Consider the following 25,712-nt stretch of genomic DNA (forward strand, 5'->3'; position numbering starts at 1 on the left):
TGGAGAAACTGCTGTCCACGCTTCAGAAACAGGATGTATTTCTTAAAGCTCTTGGCACATCCCCGGCTCCGAGGCAGCTCACGCTGCTGGCCCCCTTTGTTTTCTGGGCTGTGTCTTCCTGTGGAGCCCATGGCTGGTGAGGTCACCTTCTCTAGGGAGAGCACTCAGACCCTACCCATCACACTTGATTCGAAAGGCAGAGTCTGGGCTCAGGCAGCAGACAAGGTCTCAGCTTTCGCAGTGCCTTCTGGGTCACCTGCCTGCTGATTAGTACATTTTTAGAAGAAAGGTCAAAAAAAAAAAAAAAAGGCTTTGCCTTCTCCCTAACAGATGGCATCCTAAAATACCCACAGAAATGGAGAAGGCGCACATCCCAGCTGCTTCTCCTTCCTCACGAATATATATTTCAGGTTCACAACCCTTCATTCACAATGTATAAATAAAGTCAAGGGTACTTAACACCAAATGACTTGCAAAACCAGAGGGGAGAGTTCTTCTGTCTGTCCCTTTCTTCCCCTTTACTATTGATCATGCAGCTGCTTCCAATGGGGAAGCAGCTCTCCAAACCCCCGCATCAAAGAAGTATCCCAGCAGTTCCTCTTCAGGTCAAGTCAGTTTTAACTCCTCGTCAAAACACACCTAAACCTTCTCAAATTTAGATTTGGAATATTGGTTTTGAATGATGAATAAATCCTGGAGAAATGGAGAATGTGTTTCGCTTCAATTACAGAAAATCTTACTTTTGTTTTCAACTCTTTGGAATTTCAGAGTTAATATTTTCCTAGATTTTTAAGGAAAGAGACATGATTAAAGAACTCAAGTATAGCTCTAGGGCCATGATTCTAAAGGGAGAGAGCAGGAAGTAAATAAGGAAAACTCACCCTCACTGGGGAGCCTCCATAGCACAATATAGTTTGTACCTGTCCCTGTCTAATGATATGATTCACAATGCTTGAGCTACTTTGAATTTCAAATATTAACACAGGAGAAGGTTTGTTATTGGAGTAGGGAGAGAAATGCAGAAGCAAGGCATCCTGGCATTGCCACATCCAACCTCAACACAGAAAAGGGTCACGTTCAATCTATAAGCATTTATTCATTTCCATGCCCAGAAACATGGAAACAAATAAAAGACAATTCTGTCCACAAAGTACTCAGCTAGTTGTAAATAATGAGGTGTAAATGAAGGGATTACAATGTAATATGATGAGTACAATATAAAAAGAGGCACAAAGAAACTGCTGAGGAGATGCTGAGGGTGGGTTGATCAGCCCTGTGCAGAAACACTAAGGAATCCTGCTTGGAATCCTGCCCAGGGTTACTATGCAGAGTAGGGATAAGCAGGGAAGACTTCTTGGAGGTGGAGACATCTGAGCTGGGTTTTAAAGGATGTCTTCCAGGTTCAAGGAAAAGGACCCATTCCAAAAGAAGACACAGCATGGATAAAGCATGAAGCATGAAATAATATAATGCAGTAAGGAAATGAGAGGCAGTTTAGCCTTCTAGTAGTATAAAATGTGAGCAAGGTAAGTGGGCAGTGATGGATGTAAACAGTCTTTCATGCTATGACCTCAGCAGAACAATTAGTTTGTTTTCTTAAAAAATCACTTTGGTGGTATTATGCAAGATTTATTAAGATCAAGTTAAGAAACTATTTTTTAAAAAATATTACCTGTAGTAATCCAGGTCATTCATTTATGCGTTCATCATTATAGCCAGTATATATATATATATATATATATATATATATATATACTAAGAGCCACCATTTAGGCTACAACACTATTCCATCTGAAGGGACTCTCCTCCCGCCACATAATAAGAGTTACTTATTTAGCACTTAATATTTGCCATACACGGAGCTAGGAATTTTACACACATTTAGAATAAACCAGCAAGGTAGGTCTTATTATCTCCATGTCACAGAAGAGGAGGCTTAAAAGAGAAGTTAAGTGAACAAGGATGTAGGGGAAGGCGGTGATGCTGACATGATTCCTGTTAAGGGCGACTTTCAAAGCCTATGCTCTTTGCATTGTACTCCCAAACCTCAAAACATTCCCACCAGAAGCCTGGGAGAGGAGAGAAGACCGAAAGACAAATACTGAAAACCTTAGGCAGTATCAACTATAGTGCTATGTGAGTGAGTGAATTAGAGAGAGGGGTCATTTCTCATCAGTGCGACCAAAGAAGGCATCCCAGAAAAGCCGGGCTTTATTAGAAGGGTGAGGTTTCAGTAGGTGGAGATGTGGGGCTTGGCAGGATAAAGAAGTATTCTGAGAAGAGCACTCAGAACTTGACTTGGAGGACTTCACTGGTGGCCCAGTGGCTAAGACTCTGTACTTCCAATGCAGGAGGCCCAGGGGCCAGCCCTGGTCAGGAGACAAGATCCAGCACGCTGCAGTAAAGACTGAAGATCCCATGTACTGCAAGTAAGACCCAGTGCAGTCAAATAGATAAATTAAGTAAGTAAATATTTTTTAAAAAGAAGAAGAAAAACTTGGCTCCGGTGATGGCGAAGGCTCTAATTCCTGTTCCATCGTTCACCAGCTACAGACCCTGGGTGAGCCACTAAATCTTCCACGTCATTTTCTTCAGCAGCAAAGGAGGATAATAACAATATATTCCTCCTTCAGTTGGTGTACACTCCAGTATTGTTGCCTGAGAAATCCCATGGACAAGAAGATCCTGGCAGGCTACAATCTATGGGGTTGCAAGAGTCGGACATGACTTAGCAACTAAACCACTAAACCACCACGTTGGTATAAGAATTAAGTACATCAAACCCCAAACAAACAGCAAAATATTAGTTAATAATAAATGCATCTGAAGAATGGCAAATAGTCCAGACAGGCCTCTAATTCATTTTAAATAAAATGAAAAAGTATGGTTGAAATGATAGGTTGCAGCTGTATTGAGGACCAAGTAATGTTCACCTTGGAAAGTCAGTCTCTATTCAACAGACAATGGGGAATCAGTCATTAGGGGAAAGAAGCCATATTCAGACAGTTCTGAGCAGATCTCCCCAGGGGGCTCCCGGCCCCTCCCCTTGGCATCAGGTTCATCTGTGACCCCTCAGAAGAGGAGGCCTGGGGCCCAGGGAACTAGTTGAGCAAGGACTATAGGAAAAGAGATACTGTCAAGCTTCAACCTATAACATATCCAAGATTTTTTTCTTTCTTCCCTTATCCTGTATCCTCCCTCCCAAACACACAGTAATGGCTGCAACATAATTATTAACTTCACTTCCCTGTGAGACTGTTTTTATTTACTAAGGTTAAATAAAATTTCCAGGCACCAATCTAGGTGGCTTGGATCATCATCTATTCATTACCTATTAAAACTTGGTAATATTCAGCTTTTACTTATTAATTTTTAGCCTAATATCCTTTCTATAATATGGTATTACACTATTCATTTATTAACACAATATGATGAAGACATTTTCTGGTGGTTTCATTCATTTATCTTGATTGTAATAGTTTCATAGGGAAATAACATGTCAAAGTTTATCAACTGTATACCTTAAACATGTGTGGTTTATAATATGTCAATTAAACCTCAATAAAGTTGTTAAAAATATAATGAAAACTTAGTCACTTATGTAGTTATTAAAAGGTGTAAAATTTTTATTAATATACAGTGCTTATATTATGAACATATGTATATATTCATCATATGGAAATATGAATATGTATTTTTTAATGTTAACTCTAAAAATTTAATCGCAACAAGTGATTAGTATGTAGAAATGCATATGCAGCCTGTAAAACTTCAATGTAGACAAGATTTTTCAAAAAGAAGAATAGATCTATGTTCACAGCAGCATTATTTGCAATAACCAAAAGGTAGAAGCAATCCAAGTGTCCATGGATGGATGACTGGAATTTTAAAATAGAGATTATACGTATATAAAGGCAGGGAAATTCTGACACAAGGATGAACAAGTGTCTACAACATGAATGAAACTTTAATACATTAAGCTAAGTGAAATAAGCCAGTCATAAAAGGGTACATACTCTACATTACACTTACACAGGTACCTAGTCACCAAATAGAGATGGTGGGGGATGGTTATTGTTTAATAGGTCCAGAGTTTCAACTCTGCACTGGAGAGTTTTGTGGATAGATGGTGGTGATGGTTACAACAACAGTGTGAGCGTGATTAAGGCCACTGAACTGTATACCTGAGAATCATTAAGATGGTAAATTTTATGATAGAGTATTTCACCACAGTTAGAGAGAGAGAGAGAAGAGAGTTCCTATACATTATTGCAAAATCAGTAAAGGTGTTATTTTGTAATTTTCAGAAACATTTTAAGTGCTCTCATTATTTATTTTTAAATCAAACAACTTTGAGGTAACTTTCCCAGATTCCCCAAAAGGCCATTACTTGAATTTTATTGCTAGTAGAAATCAAAATATCAACTTCTTTTTCCACACAACATGACATTATATTTTCCTAACAAAGACCTCAGAGGTCTAGGGTCTAAGGTAATCATGACTCTCCTGAAGAAAACCTCTCTTCTGGAAGGAGTCCTCTACAGGTGCCACTGGCAGCCCGTGTTTATGTCCAGTGAACAGTGGGCGTTTATGAGTCAGGGGCTAGGCACCTGCTGATTTTAAAAGGGTGTGGACCCTCCATCGCAGGGTCAATCAGACTCTGTAAATTTCATAACAGCAATGATCAGGGCTTGTCCAGGCTTTCAACCTGTGTGGTACATAACTACCAGATGGGGTTCTCCAAATGAAACTTCTGTTCCCATTCCTCAAGAGAGGGCCTGAAACTGGAAAAGTTAAGGACTCCTCACGAACCCCATTTCTAACCGTTGCTGCTCTGCACAGCACACAGCAGGCCCAGCTCCCTGCCCACCACCTTCCTCCAGGGCCTTTTAACTTGGAGATACAGAGTGCAGGACTAGACTTCCTGCAAGCGCTTCGTTTCTTTCCAGGAACTCACCTTACCACAGAGTCCTACCTTCCCTGAGCAGGGGAAGAGGTGCCTTCCATCATCTCGCAGGAAGATGATGGCATCTGCTTGGGGATTCCAACGAGATGTTTTACTGCAGCTTTTCACAAACTGATTATATTTAAAGCTCCCTTGAGAGATGGGGGCTGGGAGGAAAGAAGCTTCTGAAAAGACCTTTGTTGGCAGGAGTGAAGAACCGCTCACACCTCCCCAGAGAAAAAGCTTGTTTAAATACCAGCAATCCACATTCCCAAGTGTGTGTGCACACAAATTATGTCTAGAGTTTTAAATTTCATCTGCTCTGAAAGGGTCCTGAAAGGGTTAAACTGTTCCAGGCAAAGGCCTGAGGCTTTTCTATCAAAATGCTCCAGATGGAAATTACAAAATTTCACTTCTCAGCTCTGTGGTGCACACACACTGTTCTTCTAAGACATTAAAAAAAAAAAAGACAAGACCCCTAATGTTCTCAAGAAAGAGAATTTGACGGCTCAGCACACAGTGCCACTCTGTTTCAGATGATTCCTCCTGGAATATCTGCATTAACTGTCGATCTCAAGCTTTCTGGGGGATGTAAAAACTCAAGGTATGGAGAGGGTATAGGGAAGGAGCCTTGAACAAGGTCAGGACAATAGCTGGGAGGGTCTGTCATGAGGTGAGCTCATCCAAATACCAACCAGATTATCAACTCTCGTGAAGGTTATGCCCCGCACCTTACCACCTTTCGCTGCTCCAATCCCCAAAGAAGCTGACAGACTAGAGGCCAAAAGGCCTCAGGTTATAACCATGAATCTGTCAAGAATTTCCAGAGATTAATGTATACGAAGCACTTTGTAAATTGAGCCATGTACAAGTACTAAGAATATTACTGCTTTCGAGTTAGAGATTGAAAGGCATGAACTTTCAAAGGAATCTGAACACCCACAAAGCAGAAACAATGATGGTTTTTAAGAAGGCAGCTCCAAGGCAGACTGACTAAGGAGGCACGCCCCTCATAAAACCACACTGGGGTAGGGTTGGGGTTGCAGTCTCAGAAGTCCTTCAGGGCACATGCAAGCAGGTGGTTTAAAGGGAGCCAAAAACCACAGACAGGCAGGGCTCCCCAAAATCCATTAAGGGTCCTCTGATTTAAACCATCCTGACTGCAAAGCAAGACTCAGGACTCTGGCCAGAGATACACAGAACAATGGTGACCAACAGTTAGACAGTTTACCTGTTCACTTTTCAGAAAGAAAAACAGTTCTCAGTAAGAGATCAAACCAAGGTATTCTCATTACTACTGGAGGAACTGAACTTAGAACCCAGGTTTTACTCCTAAGACTCCTTTCTTACCATTACAACTGGCACTTCAGGAGTGAAAAGGCGATGAGGACTGAATGTTCATCCCAGTTAAGCAGACCTTACTGTTTCTGGTGGCTCAGATGGTAAAGAATTTGCCTGTAGCGTAGGCAAATTCTACCCAGGTTCAATTTCTGGGTAGGGAAGATCCCCTGGAGAAGAGAATGGCCACCCACTCCAATATTCTTGCCCGGGAAATCTCATGGACAGAGGAGCCTGGCGGGTTACAGTCCGTGGGGTCCCAAAGGGTTGGCTATGACTGAGCAACTAACACTTTCACTTGACTATTACTGAGCATTTACAACTGCCAGATACTGTGTTAAATGATTTTGATACACTATCTCACTGAATTCTCACAACCACCTAGGAAACATGTATTACGCTGCCTGTTTTTCAAGTCAGTATCCTGAGGCTTGGACAAGTCAGGTAACGTGCCCAAGGAACGAGGCAAGCGAGTGGCAGCACTGAGATTTAAACCTGGATCCCTTTGACTCAAAAACTTGCACTCTTAAACATCAGACCAAAAAATTAATTTTCTTTTTTATCCTGGCATCTGTAAAAAAAGTAAGACTGGCAGCACTATGAGTCCCACACAACCCATAAAAAGCTGAAACATCATAAATCTGACCAAGGGCTTCCAGTTAGCAGGGGACCAGAGCCAACCCAAAACCCAGGGCCTTTGTCTCCAAGTTCTATGGAGAACACAGATCTCCAAGATCTTCCACAGGGAACACAGACTCTAGTTTGAAAGCTTCAAGAGGGAGGGGACTTCGTCTTGTTCACAGCTACATTATCAGTGCCCAGAACCCATTCAAGACACTCAATAACTAGTTGATGAATAAAGAAGTGGAGTCCCGTTGCTGTGGTTTGCCTATGTGACCTTGGAAGGACTTCTTTATCCTCTCTAGGCCTCAGTTTCTTCATGCAGTGAATAGAGAATGAAGTAAGATTCACCTCCAGGTTTTAAGTGAAGATTAAATGAGACAATTCTTATAAAGCACTTGGGACAGGTTGGAACACAATGACCACACAAAATATAATCTATTATTATCATCACTATTTCTACTATGATCCATTAATACATTTTGGCTTTTTAATTGACCCTACTCTGATATGATCAGTGATACATTGACCCTACTCTGGTCAAATGACGTTTCATAGTAAATATGAATAGAATAGAACAGATAATTGGGAGTCGATAACTTGCTTCTAGTTTCAGATCTACTACCACCTAGCTGTGTGACCTTGGACAGGCCTCTTAATTTCTCTCCACTTGCCTCAGCTATAAATGAGGGACTAAACCATTCAAATCAGTCTCATAAGCATTCATCAGGCACATTCTCTGAGTAAGACATCATGCTCAGCCACCTATAAAATTCTATGATGCCGAATAGTGTCAATGAAAACATATCAGTGCAAAGCAAAGCAGTTCCCTGCCTGTGGCAAGGCTGAAGAGAAACCCCAAATAGTCAGCTGCATTACATCATCTCAAACAGCAATGTTTGTAAATATACAAAGTGTTTAATTTTGAGACACTTGTGAGAAATCCTTCACCAATAGAGAATCAGCAGATACAATTCAACACCTATTGGTCCTGAACCTTCCAAAAAATAAACGTGTGAAATCACTTTGCACCTGAGTCAAATGGCATGCTTCTGGAGAGAAATCTGGGAAAGTCAAAGTTATTAACACTCCTCCCTATGGCAACAGTTAAGAATAGAACGTATTTAAAAAAAAAGAATGACATATCTGGTTAAAACTGGGATTCCAAGAGCAAACTGCAGTACATCTGGACAGGACACCGAGGCCAGTAGCCTATTGTTTACAGAAATAGGCCGGGATTATGAACAGTGACCAGAGGCCAAGACCTCAATTATACCTCACAGCCACACCTCTCCCAGTCCCAGCTCAACTGAAGCTATCCATCAGTCAGCTCCCCCAGTTCTTTGCAGCCCAGTGGATAGAAGGTCCTTCAGGGTACCTCCAGCATGGACCAAGCTGATGACATTAAAAAGATCCCATAGGCACAACATGGACCTCAAACTACCATCCAACCTTCCAAGAGATAAAGCAGCTGCCCATTTCAAACTCTTGCCCTACTCACACCCCCAGCAATCCTAAGAGGGGAGGCATGGCCCTTCCCAAGTCCTCTAGGATAGGAGAAGGTCTCCTTGCATTGGCGCAGGGAAAGAAGGAGGGGCCCCTCCCTCTGCACTCTGAAACAAAGGAAAACCCAGAGCTCCAACCATGTGGTGTAACATTCAAGGCCACCCACCTCTCCCACTCCCCAGCTGAGGTCTCAATGGGCTAGAGCCACATGGCTCTTTCTAGTGACTGGCCAGGAAGGGACAGTACCTTATACAACCATAAACTGGGGCTCTTTAACAGGCAGGAACCCCTTCTATGGGTATTGCTGGTTAAAAAAGGCTGTCTGGGAAGGGGTTTTGATTCATGCACCAAGTCAGGCAGTGGAAAAGATGTACCGACAGGTCCCTTGCTTTCTCTGGGTCCACATTTAGCTTTACCCCTCATAATTTTGCAGAGGTATGAGGGCCTTTAAACGCGTGTGTTCTGGAGCAGAAGACAACAGCACAGAAGGGTTAAACAATTATGTCTTCCCATTCTCCAGAATCAGCACCACCCAGGAACATCCCAACTCCATTCGGGTTTAGGTGAAGGTGGAGACTGAGTGTGAGTGACCTTATTCTTTCTGTTCTCGGATCTCAGACAGAATGCAGGCAACCAGAGACCAGGCAGGTGCAAGGTGCACCCAGGGTGGCTACAGACTTTCTGTGCCTGATGGCATAGCAAATACCATGTTTGGATATACTGCATCAGAAAAAAAAAAACCCAGTCTCTCCCAGGGCTCTCCAAATGGTACACCTTCTCAAGGTTGCCTTTCTCTGCCTGGATGCCTCTTCAACCTCTGAAATAAATTCCTAAACACCTGTCAGATTTCAGCTGTCCTTCAAGGAAACCTGACCCAGACACCCAGAGGCAAATTGCCGCCTTTTCTCTCCAAGAACCTCCCGCCCCTCCCCCATCCTATTTAGCCTGGGGAAAAAGACTACCAAAATAATGACCAGCCCTACAGACAACTGTAAAGTCCACTCCGAAAATGCCTTTCCAGAGCCTATGGCCCCTGCCACAGACAATCCCTCGGAGGCGCAGACCCACCTAGGAAACCACTTCTAGGGTCAGCCTGCCCCCACCTGCTCCACCCAAAGAAATGAACACCCTGCAAATCAGGGAAATGTATGTCTCCATGGTCTACAGAGATGTGTTATGCTATTTTTCAAAGCCCTTACCTTTGACCTGAGTATCGTACTCTGCTATGATCTCCTTATCCTTTTTGAATTTGGCTGGAGACGTCATGTTTTCCTTCTTTCTTCCAAATTCGAATTGTGAATTGATAGATCCACGGGAAAAATCCAACCGCCGAAATCAATACCTCCAAGACCGTTTCTCCAGAGGGCAGAAGGGGCCCCCCGCGGTGGTCTCCAGCGCTCCGGGGAGCGCGGGCTGCGGGCTGGGCAGGCGGCTACGGCGGGCACATGCAGGCGGTGGGCGCTGGGGCCGGGCGCGGCGGCAGCTGGTTCCTGTGCTAGAGCCTGAGCCGCAGCCTCAGCATTAGCCGGGAGAACTGCAGCGCCCGGAGGCTGGCCTGGGGTCTGACATCAACGACACAGGCGGGGAGTGGAAGTCCTTCCGCACAACATGGTGTGAGGGTGCGGGGGTGTGGACTAGCCCAGCTGAGTCCCCGGGAGATAGTGGGTGCGTATCGGGGTGCCGGGGGAGGGCTGGGCGTGTTTCGCGGGGTTTTGTTGCACAGGCTCGAAGATGCTGCAAATCAAATCCCAAACGGGAGTCGCAGCAGCGCAGACTGGATCGGAAGTCGTTTGCTCCGGTTCACTTGCCTGTAAATGCAGGGGAAAGGGGAGGGGGCTATCAGCCCCGGTGCAGATCCTAATCGCTGCGGGGGTGGGGTAAGGGACGCCGCTCCCAGCCTGGCCTGGGCCCATTCATCTCAGCCAAACGCCGCCCGGCCCGCAGAGCCCAGCGCAGCGAGGTGGGGAGGAAGGAAGCTCCCTCCGGATTTTGTTTTAAGGCTCAAAGAAAACACTTTGGAGCAGCGGCCTTCGCGGGCCTGGGGTGGGGACTGCGGCGGGAACGCGGGGTTCCGGGCGAGGACTGCGACACCTCGGTGGCCTCCCGAGCCTTGCCAGCGTTGGGCAGCGGCAGCCGGAGGGAACCCTCCCGGCCCTGACTCCGACGCGGCCCCCGATCCCGGGCGGGGGCAACTGCCTGGACTTCAAAGGGGATCAAAGCCGGGAAGGGACAAGTCACCCGGGCACAACTTTTCTTCCCCTCCGCCCCTCCTGCCAGTTGTTTTGTTTTGGTTACTAGCTTCTCTTGGCAGCAAAATGTTGGGTTGGGGGGGTGGGGAGTGTCGGGGGTGGGGGAGTGATCTGCAGGGGAAAAAAAAGGCTGCTCGGTGTGGGACACATCCAGGAAAACAATGTGGTCGGCAGAAGCAGGAAACGGGTTAGAGGCGAGGGTCGGAGTCGGGAAAACCGGGAAGGCAGGGCGGGGGCGGGGGGTGCGGAAGGCAGCCACCGCCTCTCCCAAGTCAGGGACCACAGCGACTCTAAATGCCACCCCAAATTGATCACCCAAGCTCAGAGATCCCAGACACCGCACCCAATCCCAGGCTGGGGGGTGAGGGTGGGGGGAGGTCTTTGAGGTTCGCGACCCCGACTCCTGGCACCAGGAGGTCCCCCAGGAGATTCCGCTCGGACCCAGGCCCAGGAGACGGGAGAGACGAGGACGAGAGTGCAGAGCGGCGCGTCTAGCTCCGGGACGCGCCGCGGCGGCGACCCTCCCTCTTTGGCCGCCCCTTTCCCTTTCCGCGCCGGGAGTCTCCCACTTCCCGCGCCTGGAGAAAGGGCCGCAGAGAGGGAGGAGCGGGGAGCCGGAGCGGCGGCGTGGTGCTCCAGACGGGCAGGAAGCAGGGGGAGGAGGGGGTGTGAGAGGTGGGGTCCGAAGACTGCACGCGAACGTGGGATGAGTGGAGCTTCTGCACATGCTTGATAGGCGGGGAGCGGGCAGGGGAAGGGCTACCTTGGGGGTGAGGGGGTAGTTAAGAGACTTTCGTGGGCCGCAGTGGTACGGTGTTAGTAACTCTGGGGACGCAGAGGCAGGTCCGAGAAGGCGAGTGCGTGAAGAGGGGCCCGTTCCGGGCGGGCCGGGGGGCTGAGGCCGGAGAAGAGCCCTGGAAACAGCGCGGAACACCCGTCTTTCTGGGTCCAGGGCTGTGACTGGGCTCTCCGCCAGGGTTTGGAGACAGAGGCAGAGGGCAGTCGTTGGTCACGGATGATGCCAACGACGGCTGCCCAAAGGTGCACCGAGGCTGCCCGTGTGCAGGGGGTTTGGAGGAGGGGGCTGGGAGCTCGCGCCGCGGCGCGAAAGCCAAGGCAGGGTCCCGGGCAGGACGGTGAAGGGCGGAGACGCAGCCCTAAAGAAGCACTGTGGGCTGCACCAGGAGACGGGGAGAGGGTCCGGAGGGAGGGGGCCTGAGGGGTTCCGGGCGGCAGCGCGAGGGCGATGCCGAGAGCCACATCCGCGCCCTCTCCTTCCCGCCTCTGCCGCCCGGTCTGTCCAGTCTGGGCTCCAGTCCCGCGGCGGGCGAGAAGAAAAGGGAGAGGGACGGAGCCTTTACCTGGCTCTGACGCGACGGGTCCTGCGCCCCCGGCTCCGCTTCCCACTAGGAGCTCTCCTCCCCTCTCGTCCCCGCCACCCGCTTCTACGCAGATCGGTCCCCTTAGTCCCCCGAGGAGCCTCTGCCAACTCCACAGGACCCCGCCGGGAAGCAGGGCCCACCCTCCTGCCAATCAGCGCCCGCTTTCTATCGACCGATGGGGCCCATAGCCAATAGGAACAGCTGATCCCGAGAGGCCAGGAATAAGGAGGAGGAGCTGGCGAAACCCTGGAGGTGTGGCTAGCACCGTCGAGGCGTGGTCACAGAGTTAAACTCCTCCCCGGGCGGCCGAGCCCCACAGTAGAATGGAAGGGCGGGATTAAGAGAGAACCAACAGCCAAACACACACTTCTGAGGGGAGGCGCGGCCGATTGGGCCGGGGGAAGAGAGGCGGGGCGTTGCGGAGAATTCTAGCCAATGCAGAGTAGAGCGCGGCGGGGCCTGTTGAACGTCTGCAAATGAGAAGCGTTGTGGGCGTGCCTTGTTCTCTCACTCTGGCGAGTGGCCGAATCCTCGCGAGCGGACCAATGAGATCGGAGGCGGGGCCAAGCTCTGCCAACCAGCAAGCCGAGTTTTATCTAGGCACCGTTACTGGGGCGGGGCGTCGGCGTTCCTGGCCACTGAGATCGCCTCAGAGGCCGGCTCCAGAGCCTTCCAATGCGGGACGTGGGCGAACTCTAGTTCTCCCAATCGGTGCACGGCGCCGGCCGATTCAAACTGACAGCGGGTTGGAAAGGCCGAGAGCGGAAGAGCGAGCAAAAAGCGACGTGTGCGGTGGCAGAGACCCCCCAACGCCGACCGAGCCCGCAAAGCGACCTCTGCCCCGCCCTGCCGACAGCCCCCCGCGCTCTGGAGCGGCCGCTCGGGAAAGACTTGAGGGATCGGCGGAAGCCGCGAGGGAAAGCTGAGGGGAGGGAGACGCAGGAGGAACGACGCGAGAGCCCGCACGCTGAGGGCTGGGGACTGTGCCAGGAAAGAAGAGAAGCCGGGGTCTCGCGAACTGGCAGAGAGGAGGAGGGTCGCGGGAGGGTTAAGGGATACCCACGCTCGCCTGTGGGAAAAACTGAGGGGGTTTCTGAATCCTGAGGAGAGGAGAAAGATTTCCACAGAGGAATCGTGGGTAGGGAACCTTAGCCCCGTATCCGACAGAAAGAGAGAGAGGAATCGGAGCGCCCCGAGCGAGGAGGCTTGAGTAGGAACCTGTAGATAAAAGCCTGTCAGCGAGAAGCTAAGGGAATTGCAAAAGGAACTAAAGAACAGACGATCCTTCAAATAGGACAGGAAAACTAGAGAAGTTCCCCGAGGCACCTTGCGGTTTGCCTGCTCCCCCACTTCAAACTCCTCTCCCTTCCCCCCGAAAGTTAAAGAGAAAGCCAAGATTGTTGCTTCTCTGTTCCTACTCAATAAATATTACTTCCACCCTCGAACGGGAGAACAGAAAAGAACTCATATCCTTCTCAATTGTTGGGCTTAGAAAAGCTCGAGGCCTCACAATTTGCTTTTTAGCCTGGGGGAATCAAACTAGGGAGGGTATTGCTCCAAAATCCCACACCTCATCCTTCCGAGACGCCATGTCTACCAGCAGCTGTAGTTTCAAGGACCGGCGCGTGTCCATCCTGTGTTGCAAATTCTGTAAACAAGTGCTCAGCTCTAGGGGAATGAAGGCTGTTTTGCTGGCTGACACTGAAATAGACCTTTTCTCTACAGACATCCCTCCTACCAAGTAAGTCATGCTAGTGGCGGGCAACGGTAGCCTTTAACTAAATGGGAAAGTGTATGGCTTGAACCTCTCGGAGTCAACAAGGAGGTTATCATTTTGGTGTTCCAGCCACTCCCAACAGTCTGATGATCCCCTTGGAGTTTAACTAAGGGGGCAAACTGTCTGGACAAAGTCTGTGGTTTAACCAGAGTGGTCAGTCCTGATGTAATGTTTCTAGTTCAATTATAGTCATGTGATCCCTTAAGTTGAATCCCTGGCCCTACCCAACCAACCTCTCACTGGATCAAGTCCATGCCTTGAGAGGCTAGGTAATTTAAGCAAGATTCTCTGTACTGCTGGAGACGGAGATCATTTTTTTTTTTTTAATTCATAAACTTTTACTCCAAAAAACATTTCCTAGTTTTCTACCTTTTTTTTGGGGGGGGGGCAATGGCCATGCTGAATCAGATCCGTTGTCCACCTAATTCAATACTCTTTCCTCGTAATCTCCCTCATTCTGAATGAGCAAGACATACAGATCTTTATGGGATGAAACAGAGACAGCCCTGAAATAATCTGTGTCTCCCATAAGGCCTACGTTAGATATTATGCATTTGTTTGCATACTTAAATCCTTTTAAATTCTGTTTTCAGTCACTACCCACTTTTGGGTGTAGAATCTTTAAGAATTTGCTTCCTATTTAGAAAAAGAGCCACTTTATTTGATTTAAATATGCTTTTTTCTAACTCAAAAAGTTACTTTCTATAGTCAACATGTATGTGCCTATACATGGTTTTCAAGATTTTACTCTTTATTGAAACTTTGTCACAAAAGCAAAAGAGAAATTATCCAAAATATACATGGACGGCTCTTCTTTGGATACAGAGCCAGACAAAGCACACCAATAAACAGAATACTTTAAAATGGATTTCATGATGATGATAGAAACTTTTTAAAAAATTAAATATACTCAAAGCTGTGAACGTTCCTCCCTTGAAATCTTATCTGCATTTGTTTAAGTGTAGTCATGCATAATGGCAAAGCCAAAGGCCCTCATTTAGTATAAAGATAAATGGATTATTATAACTACTTCTGTCTGTGTGTGTATGTGTTGCAAAAAGAAAAAGCACTAGACGATAAATCTGGACCCTATTACCTATTATTGCAAAGTTTCAGTGATTTTTTTGCTTTTTCTTTTCAGTAACACATACAGAAACAACAGTTTTAAATATTAACCCTCTGTCTTTGCACTAGCTATGGTAAGTATAGAATAGTTATAAGGAGGGCTCACATATGTGAACTGTTAATACGACCAAATCTTTTCTCTTTACTATTCTTCCATGTAGGGCTTACAATGGTGTTGGGTTAATGTACTAAGATGTGTGAACCAATGAATGCATAAGATTTTTTGAATGGAAGATTTTTTTATTTTTTGTTGTATTTATAGTGAGCTCACAAATATTTATTTACCCTTGCAACATATACTGTAGTTCTCTTACAATTTCTCTTAGTGTCCCTTTCAGCTCCCATCTATAAAATTAATGCTAAATCACAATCAAAAGTACATATTGTGGCGAGGGTATGGAAAAATTGAAACTCTAGTGCACTGTTGGTAGGAATGTGAAATGATGCCACTACTAGGGAGAATAACATGACAGTTCCTCAAAACCTTGAAAATAGATTTACCATATGAACTAACAATCCCACTTCTGAGTATATATCCAAAAGAATTTAGTGGAAAATCTAGAAGAAATATATGCACACTCAAGTTCTTATTGTTCGCAATAATCAAGAGATTGAAGCAGCCCAAATGTACAGCAATGAATGAATAAAGTGTGGTGTATGCATATAATGAAATATTATCCATCCTTTAAAAGGACGGATATCCTGCCTCTTACATGCTACATGGATGGACCTTGAAGATGTTATGCTAAGAAAAATAAGTCAATCACAAAGAGACAAATACTGCATTATTTCACATAATTGTGGTATCTAAAGTAGTCAGATTCATAGAAACAGAAAGTAGAATGGTGGTGGCCAGGTTCTGGGGGAAGAGGGAAATGAGGAATTGTTATTTAATTGGTATAGACTTTCAGTTTTTCAAGATGAAAAAAGCTTGTAGATTTGTTGCACAAAAAAATGTGAATACACTTAACACTTATGAACTATCCACTTAAAAATGGTTAAAATAGCAAATTTTACTTTATGTGTTTTTCACAACATTCTTTTAAAAGTACATTTGACTGTCTCTAAACTTTTCCATCTAGTGCAGTGGACTTCATTGGAAGATGCTATTTCACTGAAATCTGCAAATGTAAACTGAAGGACATCGCATGTTTAAAATGGTAACGTGTGGCAATATTACAAATAGCCCTGGGTTTGGGAGATGAATGTTGACACTGAAGTACAGAGAAAGGTTCAGTGGGCTGCATCAAGCAGTGGTTATCACCCATGCAGTGAACAGTTGAAAAACCATTTGTTACTTAGAACTGTCTTTTAAAAGAGTCTTAATTCACTTTACAATTTTTCGAAGTGCATTAACAAATACCTGCTTTAACTTTCAGAAAATGGCAGTGTAGTTTGGGGGGTGGGGGAAACACTTCGATTTACAGTAATAAAAGTCAGGTTTGAGCCTTGGCCCTATCCTTATTACCTTGAGTAAATGTCTTAAACCTCTGAACCTCTGTTTCCTTAATTAATTTTTATCTCAAGAAGATATCTTCTTGAGATAAAAATTAAAATATTTTTTGTATTTACCTATAGAGTTGTTGTGAAGATCAAGTGAATTATGAATGTTAAAAGGCTTGGTAAACTATAAATTACATCTCAGATGAAAGCTGTTACTATAACTTTTTGAGAGGCAAACAGACTTGAGTATTATTAATCCTATGGGATTAAATCCTAGGGAAAAAACGGTTGAGATTTTCTCATTTAAATAGGATTTGGATTATAAATTTTGATCATTTGAATTAGCAAACTCTTTGTGTGGTCATGACTAATTTCTTTCATTCATTCATTTAAACTGTCTATTGAGATCCTACCATGTGCTCATCATTGTTCTAGAGGCTGAAATTCAGCAATAAAGAAGACAAAATCAAAGGCCTTTGAACATTTTATTCTGGTAGGAAGGCAATCAATCAATCAATAAGATATTTAAATAAATAAGATCTTGAATAGGGTGGGAAGTACTCCAAAGGAAATAATAATAATAAATGATAGAGAATAATAAGGGTTGAGAGAGTGGGTAAGAGTTATTTTAGATAACATGGTCAGGGAAAGTAACATTGGAATTGAATCCTAAAAACTGAGCTAAGATGGAGCCAAAGGAAGAATCTTCTAGGCAGAGGGAACAGCCAAGGCAAGAAGAACATATCAACTAATAGAAAAGACAGTGGCCAGTGTGGCTGAGACATTGTGAACATTAGGTGAGAGAGTTTGGGTAGATTAGAGATGCACTCAGAATCCAGACAGTCCAGAGCAACAGCATCAAATAGAAGTGTGCAAGTCACATATGTAATTTTAAAATTTCGAGTAACTTCTATTTATTCTTTATAAAAAGTATTTTTATAAAAAGAATATTCTTCTTTATAAAAACAAATGAAATATATTTTTAAAACATTTTATTGTTTTTAATTTATGTTTGGCTGCACTGGGCCTTCATTGCTGCACATGGGCTTTCTTTAGCTTCAGCGAGAGGGGCTACTCTCTAGTTGTGCTATGCAGGCTTCTCATTGTGGTGGCTTCTCTTGCTGTGGAGCACAGTCTCAGAGGCACACTGACTTTAGTAGTTTCAGCACTCAGGCTCACCAGTTGGGGCTCGTGAGCTCTAGAACACAGGCTAGGTGTTGCGGCTTGTGAGCTCTAGAGCGTGGCCTAATATTTGCAGCACACAGCTTAGTTGCCCCACAGCATGTGGAATCTTCTAGAGCAGGGATCAAACCCATGTCCCCTGCGTTAGCAGGTGGATTCTTAACCACTGGACTACGAAGGAAGTCCTGAAATTAATTTTATTGGATATTTTACTTAACCTAATATATCCAAAATATTATCATTTCAATATGTAACTAACATGAAAAATTACTAATGAAATATTTTTACATTCTTATTTTTTATTCTTAGTCTTTGAAATCAAGTTTATTTTTTATACTTCCAGCACATTTCAATTCAGGCTAGCCAATTCGAGTGCTCAGTAGCCCATTTTGGATAGCACAGATCTACACTTTGGCTTGGAGAAGGGATTGGCTACCCACTCCAGTATTCTTGGGCTTCCCTTGTGGCTCAGCTGGTAAAGAATCCGCCTGCAATGCAGGAGACCTGGGTTCGATCCCTGGATTGGGAAGATCCCCTGGGGGAGGGAAAGGTTACCCACTCCAGTATTCTGGCCTGGAGAATTCCATGGACTGTATAGTCCATGGAGTCCCAAAGAGTCAGCACAACGGAGCGATTTTCACTTTCACTTTCAAACTTTGGTAGGAAAGGTCTTTGGGTTTTCATTTTTGGCCAATGGAAAGCCATTGAAGGAGTTTTAATAAGGGAGAAAAATGATCTGAGGTGTACCTACAAGAATGTTAGCTCCCTGAACACAAGGACTTTATTCCTAGCACCTAGAACAGTACCTGACACATAGATGCTCTGTAAATATTAGCGGTATGAGTGGAAGAATGAATGAATATGGGTGGTAATTAAAGCTGTAGAAGTTATTCTTGTCATAGAGCCTTACGAATAACTGTCAGTCTAATGCAAGAACAACTTTTGCTTTCATTCGTTTGCCTTTCAAGAAGATTATGATTAGAATATGTTTTAGGTGGACTGGTACCTTTTACAGTAGTTTTTATAGGGCGTCACAAAAATGACTGACTCACATTTCATAGGGTGGGAACAAGCTATAATAGGAATTTTTACAACTCAAGGTGTAAGCAGTTCATGTTGTCATTTAAAAAACAAAACAGTGCTAGCTAAAATGTTCCCTGTATATTCGGTCTATTTAAAGTGATCAGATAGGGAAGAAAAACCTATGGAAGAGGTTTTTCTAATAAGAAGGATAACCCTGGAGACAGTAAAAACTTTTTCAACTTTCTCTAGGAGCTGTGGATTTGCTTCATTTCTGAATTCCTTCAAAAACACTGAGACTAAAATTAGAGCAGCCAGCTTGTATTCAGTTTTCATGGGCTCATGCTGTCTTCCTACTCCTCCATCTGTTGAAACAGTTTTTAGGTGCTGGCATGGAGCTGGAACATAAAAGAACCCAATTTACCGTAGTCCTGGGGAGAGCAAAAACCTATTTTATCCAAACATCAGGGTTTATTTAATGTATTTTGTCTGTACAGCCCATCAGTTTTGGGCTAATTACAAGCTTATGGCAACTAGAAACTAACTTCTGAAGGGACAATGCATAAAACAATACTAACAAAGAAATTGAGAATATGTTACTATTATTTCATTTAAAGACTCTTCTTTTCCCACTTGACAGTAGAACTCTAACTATTCTCAGAGTAACTCCCATCCCAAAGATCCCAGCAAACGAGGTTGTTAGGAGGAAATGAGATCTTTATATGGTCTGTCTATTTATAATAGCACATTAAAAGGTTTGCATGGTCGGATATTACCTTGTATCTAATAATATTTACTTTCCTATTCAGTGGGAACATTGTAGGTTATCACGTGATTGTTCCATGTTGTTCCTGCCTTCTTTCCTGCAACAACGGACACTTCTGGATGTTTCACAGCCAGGCAGTTTACGGTATTAACAGACTAGACTCTACTGGTAAGAAACAATTAATTTAATTCCTGTAACATTTGTCTATCAATATTTGAGTGAACCTCTCCATAGATCACGGAGAAGGAAATAGCAACCCACTCCAGTACTCTTGCCTGGAAAATCCCATGGACGGAGGAGCTTGGTGCAGGCTCCTGACCATGGGGTCGCAAAGAGTCGGGCACAACTGAGAGACTTCACTCACTCACTCACTCACTCACTCCATAGATCATTTCAGGATCCCATATGAGACTTTTCACCTGGGTTGTATCCACTAGAGTAGAACTTTGAAAATTTTATCCCAAACATTTACTTATAGAAACAAATACTAGCCAAAACTCATTGCATTTCTGTTTTCAACCTCATATTTCAGTTCAGTTCAGTTGCTCAGTTGTGTCCAACTCTTTGTGACCCCTTGAACTGCAGCACGCCAAGCCTCCCTGTCCATCACCACCTCCCAGAGTGCACCCAAACCCATGTCCATTGAGTCAGTGATGCAATTCAACCATCTCATCCTCTGTCATCCCCTTCTCCTCCTGCTCTCAATCTTCCCCAGCATCAGGGTCTTTTCCAATGAGTCAGCTCTTCGCATCAGGTGGCTGAAGTATTGGAGTTTCAGCTTCAACATCAGTCCTTCCAATGAACACCCAGGACTGATCTCCTTTAGGATGGACTGGTTGGATCTCCTTGCAGTCCAAGGGACTCTCAAGAGTCTTCTCCAACACCACAATTCAAAAGCATCAATTCTTTGGCCCTCAGCTTTCTTTATAGTCCAACTCTCACATCCATACATGACCACTGGAAAAACCATAGCCTTGACTGGACAGACCTTTGTTGGCAAAGTAATATCTCTGCTTTTGAATATGCTATCTAGGTTGGTTATAACTTTCCTTCCGAGGAGCAAGTGTCTTTTAAGTTCATGGCTGCAGTTGCCATCTGCAGTGATTTTGGAGCCCCCAAAAACAAAGTCAGCCACTGTTTCCACTCTTTCCCCATCTATTTCCCATGAAGTGATAGGACCAAATGCCATGATCTTCGTTTTCTGAATGTTGAGCTTTAAGCCAACTTTTTCACTCTCCTCTTTCACTTTCATCAAGAGGCTCTTTAGTTCTTCTTCACTTTCTGCCATAAGGGTGGTGTCATCTGCATATCTGAGGTTATTGATATTTCTCCCAGCAATCTTGATCCCAGCTTGTGCTTCTTCCAGCCCAGTGTTTCTCATGATGTACTCTGCATATAAGTTAAATAAGTAGGGTGACAATATACAGCCTTGACGTACTCCTTTTCCTATTTGGAACCAGACTATTGTTCCATGTCCAGTTCTAACTGTTGCTTCCTGACCTGCATATAGGTTTCTCAAGAGGGAGGTCAGGTGGTCTGGTATCCCCATCTCTTTCAGAATTTTCCGCAGTTTATTGTGATCCACACAGTCAAAGGCTTTGGCATAGTCAATAAAGCAGAAATAGATGTTTTTCTGGAACTCTCTTACTTTTTCCATGATCCAGCAGATGTTGGCAATTTGATCTCTGGTTCCTCTGCCTTTTCTAAAACCAACTTGAACATCTGGAAGTTCACAGTTCACATATTGCTAAAGTCTGGCTTGGAGAATTTTAAGCATTACTTTACTAGAGTGTGAGATGAGTGCAATTGTGCAGTAGTTTGAGCATTCTTTGGCACTGCCTTTCTTTGCATTTCTGTTTTCAGCATCATATTTAAGAACCTCAAACTTGGCTGGATTTCTTGTCTTTTAAAATTAATGTTTTAATTGCTCTAAATTGCTACTTTGGTATATAATATGGCTGCAGAAAATTTTGGAATAATTTAGATTTGTCAGCCAATTGTATGTATGTGTGTGTGTGTTTAAGAAAAGGGAAGAGGCTAGGGTCACTGGGAGCTGGGGGAAGGATAACTAGGTGAACTGTGTTTGGTGATGTTGCTTCAGGTTAAAAACAGACATTTTGACATCTATATTAATAAATTATGATGAAAGTTTAGTCAAGGAAAATATTTCATACCAATATGTTGAACTGATTATTTAGTAAAAAAATATATAACAAATTCTTAAAGCATACCTACATAATACATTTTACATTGTGTGCAACCTGTCAGTTTTGCTATAAGACACATGTTCTCAGTGTCTAATATCTGCTTAACACACCAAGGTGACTTTTAGTGAGACTTTTTTTAGTGGGAACTAAGGTTTATAGAAAGTTTAAAGAAAAAGTTTAAATAATTTGCCAATCTAAGTTGGCACTAACATTCTCAGGTTTTTAAATGTATATTTTAGTTTTATTCAGAACTTAAAATATATTCTTTTTTTTTTTTTAAGTATGATTTGCCTTCACAGACTACGAGATCTTGAGTTGTTAGCTGGGTTGTTAGGGTCTTTAAACCTTTCAATTATGCTTGGGTTTTTATAGACTCTTTAAAAAAAAAAAATCACCTGACATTCATTTGTGACTCTCAACCCATCATTTGGAGGCCTTAATTTAAGGCTCTAGAATGTTAAGAAGGCCATTTTTGAGCAAAGACTTCTCTGAACTCCCCTAAGTGAGATATAGGCTCCTAATTTAGGCCTCCAGTTTTACATTTGTGTTGCTCATGGAACACATTAAAGGAAGTTTCTGCTTTGATACTGTTTTTCCTGCTTCATAGAATTCAAAACACGAGGTGGAGGTTTTTCAGTTTTGATTTACTTTTTAATATTGGTCAATTTTTCAAAGAGAAAAGCCCAGCATTCCTCCATTTGCATTGAATCTAATCCATGAGAAACAGATGTATCTCAGGATTTCCTTCCTCCTCCTTAACAGAGAAAGGAAGGTGCTGCTTCTGTCAGATCCAGGCTCTCAGTTTATTTTTTCTCCTTTGAACCAATTGTGCCGAGCCACTCATGTCTCTGAGTATTGACTCCAAGAATATCAAACTTCTCCTCTGTTACCCTAATATTATGATTTGAAGGAAGATTTTTCTAGATGCTTCATATAAAACAGAATTGCTCATGGCATTGCAATTGTCCTTGAATCACCTGAATCAGCAACATCAAAGGAATCTGTACACAAGCTTTATAAAATTCTAGAATGTTTAGACTGAAAGGGGCCCCAGGAAGTCTATGTTCTAGGTTAGCCTTCACATGTAGACCTGATTTCCTGAGACTGTCTTGAGGGGGCTTGGGAGACCTCTGTTCAGATTCCCTGGAATTGGCAAATGCCCTCAAACATAGGTTGTGTTCAGCTCTCCATTTACCTTTATGCATTCTAATCGTCCCTTAGATTTCAGCCTAGAGATTCCTAATTATCCTGTTACTGTTCAAAAGCAAAACATCATTCATTCTTGGGGGAAAAGAAGTGCTTTTATTATAAATGATTCAAACATACAAAAATTATATAAAATAATATGATAGACATCATTATGCATCAAGTAGATGCTAATTTCTTGCCTGGTTAAGTTCCAGTATCTCAACCAAGAGAGACAGTTAATTGTTTTCACTGGTTAACAGTGTAGCAGTGCACATCTCTGTGCATGTCTCCTTGGGCACCTGTGCAAAATGGACAGAGAAAAGTGTGAGTGATGGGCTAAATTTAAGATTGTAGTTTTTAAAAAATTCATACAATGGAATGTCCAACAGAAATAAAAATAAATGAGCTAAATAAGCTAAATCTACACATACGGACATAGGCAGATCTCAAAAACATAATACTGAACGAGAAAAGCAAATTAGAAGAGATACATATACTATACTGTAAAAATTTAGATATACAAAATAATAATGTATATTCCCTGTGGTTATATACATTTGTAGTAAAATTGGTAAACACATCCATGGTATACTGTTAGTGGTGGAAATGGGATTCAAACCAAATCTCCAAACCCTGGCTCATTCCACTCCACCGTGTGGCCGCTATCTCAAGTCAGTGTCAGAGTGTGACTCACTAAGTTGTGTCTGACTCTTTGTCACCTCATGAACTGTAGCCCACTAGGCTCCTCTGTCCACGGGATTTTTCTGGCAAGAATACTGGAGTGGGTTGCCATTCCCTTCTCCAGGGGATCTTTCCAGCCCAGGGATCAAACCTGGGTCTCCTGCTTTGCAGGCGTATTCTTTACCACCTGAGCCACCAGGGAAGCCCGCTGTGTAGTGTGGATATCCAGAGTTGCTGAGTCCTCCCTGTGTCCATACTGACACCTGGACAGTTGAGATTTGCTTTCTTATTGGCTCTCCAAGATGTCAGTTAATAATAGTATTTTTTTTCAACTTAGTGCTTTCAAGTTATAATACAGTGTGTGTGTGTGTGTGTGTTTGTCACTTGATCGTGTCTGACTCTTTGTGACCCCATGAACCGTAGTTCACCAGGCTCCTCTGTCCTTGGAATTCTCCAGGTAAGAATACTGCAGTGGGTAGCCATTCCCTTCTCCAGGGGATCTTCCAGACCTAGGGTTTGAACCCAAGTCTCAAGCATTACAGGCGGATTCTTTACCATCTGAGCCACCAGGGAAGCCCAGTTCATATTATAACTGGCTCCAAAACCCTGCTTTTTTTAACCAGAAGAAAGGCACCAGCAGCTCCGTGCTTGTTGAAGAGACGGGGAAGCTTATTCAAGTCTTTCCATGCATCCTCCAAAGAGACATTTAATCTAAAAAGATCTTGTGAGATTTCCATTCTTAAAAATCATTAAAATAGATTTTAAATTATCAGTGTAGAGTGATTATGACATAATGTAGCTGGAGGCAAGGTTTGAGTAAATCAACTCCTGAGATCTTTTTGAGTTCCAAGATTCTGGAATTCAAGCCCTTAATTAAAAGGGTTTAAAGAATGGTTATGTTCTAGAAGTTAGATAGTTTTAATATCTAGGTATCAATCATGTTATTTGCAGCTCATTTTTTATTAGCTTTTCTCTTAACTGCTAACAGTATGATTTCATACAAGAATGTTAACATAAAAGGTTTTATATATCTTGTTCTGAGTTGTGTCAGTAGTCAGCACAAAATAATTTTGTGACCTTTTGTTTTCAGGCGTAAATTTCCTACTTTGGGGCAACTTGCCAGAGGTAGAAGAGAATACAGATGAAGACGTGTTAGATATCTCAGCAGAGGAGTGTATTAGATGACTAAATTATGATATATTCAATATGTAGTATTATAACTTTTTCCTTTGTAAAAAATATGTTAATGGACCAATTTAAAAATTGTTAGTAAGGATTTGTCAATGATTTCTTTTTTCGGAAGACAAAAATGGACATTTGTTGATTTATTTATTTGTTGTCTCAAATTAATTACCTGAGTTTATTGAACCAATGTAGTTCTTCTCTTCTACATCTGCTTCTACTTCTACCCTTTGTCTCTCCACCCCTCTTCCCAGTATATATGTATTCTTAAATTCAGGTAGAAGAATCTTTTACATGTCATTCCGCTATCTTCCAATCTGGGTGAGTTTTTCTTACAGTTAAATGTCAGATGCCATTAATTTTACATTCCTGAATACGTTTATCACCATGCTTATATCCATGCATAGTCCATGCATATAACCATGCATATAAGCATGTATATATATTTGAAGCACAGCTGGGAAGTAAAGCTTAGCAGAGAATTTTTAAAAATAAAAATGTGGTTTCCATGGGTACTGGTTATCGCATGTTATATTGGCGATAACTATGTTAATATGGAGCAAGACTGTGAATCAGCAAATAAAACTCTAAAATGTATGCAGAAATCCTCTTGATTCCTCAGCATGATGCTGGATAAATGAATTTGTCAGAAAATTTTCAATATGTACTGTTCACTAATATTATTTTTTTACATTCTTATAAAGATTCTATGGATATTGTATTGTAAAAGCCATTTAACCTCCATCTTTAAGTTAACCCATTCTCTAGAGCTTTCTCTGTAAATAGAAAATTTTAGATTAGTTGTCTCAATCCCAACACTTAAATAGAAAAAAAAATTAAACAAGTGGTTTGCTGAAGCCATTGTACATTATAAAGGTTTTTTAAACTTTGTTTTGTTTAACTGTATTCAGAGGCACATAGGAATAGAAAATGGGATAGTGTTGGTATCTTGTTTTATGAACTGCTAAAATCAATCTGTCACCTGAACTTACATTTCAACCAAAGGCATTTTGTCAGTAGTGATACCAAAACAGACTAAGTTATGATTTTGTAAATAAAGCTTTGTTCTAAAAATGTCCAGCCTTGTTTTAATTTTTAAA

At 43.2% G+C, this 25,712-nt stretch overlaps 2 protein-coding genes across 7 annotated transcripts in view; one reads left to right on the plus strand and one right to left on the minus strand.

Annotated features, from left to right (window-relative positions):
- SRGAP2 (SLIT-ROBO Rho GTPase activating protein 2) overlaps nucleotides 1-12,161 on the minus strand; it is a 255,522-nt gene extending 243,361 nt beyond the window's left edge. For 3 of the 5 annotated variants that reach the window (XM_040262946.1, XM_040262945.1, XM_040262947.1), the window contains exons 1-2: nucleotides 12,021-12,160; nucleotides 9,610-10,218 (exon numbers count right to left, since the gene is read on the minus strand). In XM_040262946.1, the coding sequence (XP_040118880.1) occupies nucleotides 9,610-9,676 (67 nt within the window). In that variant the 5' untranslated portion in view covers nucleotides 9,677-10,218; nucleotides 12,021-12,160. Of the gene's footprint in view, nucleotides 1-9,609; nucleotides 10,219-12,020 lie in introns of all 5 variants that reach the window. The other 2 variants (XM_040262944.1, XM_040262943.1) reach the window with 1 other exon arrangement.
- A 529-nt stretch (nucleotides 12,162-12,690) lies between these two features.
- FAM72A (family with sequence similarity 72 member A) lies at nucleotides 12,691-25,689 on the plus strand. 2 transcript variants are annotated; one of them, XM_040262948.1, is made up of 4 exons: nucleotides 12,691-13,782; nucleotides 16,026-16,103; nucleotides 19,398-19,522; nucleotides 24,521-25,689. In XM_040262948.1, exons 1-4 carry the CDS (start codon nucleotides 13,631-13,633, stop codon nucleotides 24,613-24,615), a joined length of 450 nt encoding a protein of 149 aa, XP_040118882.1. In that variant the 5' UTR covers nucleotides 12,691-13,630; the 3' UTR covers nucleotides 24,616-25,689. The 2 variants fall into 2 exon arrangements, with proteins under 2 accessions (XP_040118882.1, XP_040118883.1); XM_040262949.1 differs by lacking the exon at nucleotides 19,398-19,522 and having other exon boundaries at nucleotides 24,521-24,675.
- Nucleotides 25,690-25,712: the final 23 nt, after the last annotated feature.

The sequence above is a fragment of the Oryx dammah genome, unplaced genomic scaffold (assembly GCF_014754425.2).
Source record: "Oryx dammah isolate SB20612 unplaced genomic scaffold, SCBI_Odam_1.1 HiC_scaffold_21, whole genome shotgun sequence".
NCBI classification, from domain to species: Eukaryota; Metazoa; Chordata; class Mammalia; order Artiodactyla; family Bovidae; genus Oryx; species Oryx dammah.

Coding starts and splice junctions, on each gene's coding strand:
- FAM72A (XM_040262948.1), top strand. CDS start 13,631: ATGTCTACCAGCAGCTGTAGTTTCAAGGACCGGCGCGTGTCCATCCTG. Junction 13,783..16,025: donor ACAGACATCCCTCCTACCAA/GTAAGTCATGCT, acceptor TTTTCCATCTAG/TGCAGTGGACTTCATTGGAA. Junction 19,523..24,520: donor TAACAGACTAGACTCTACTG/GTAAGAAACAAT, acceptor TTTTGTTTTCAG/GCGTAAATTTCCTACTTTGG.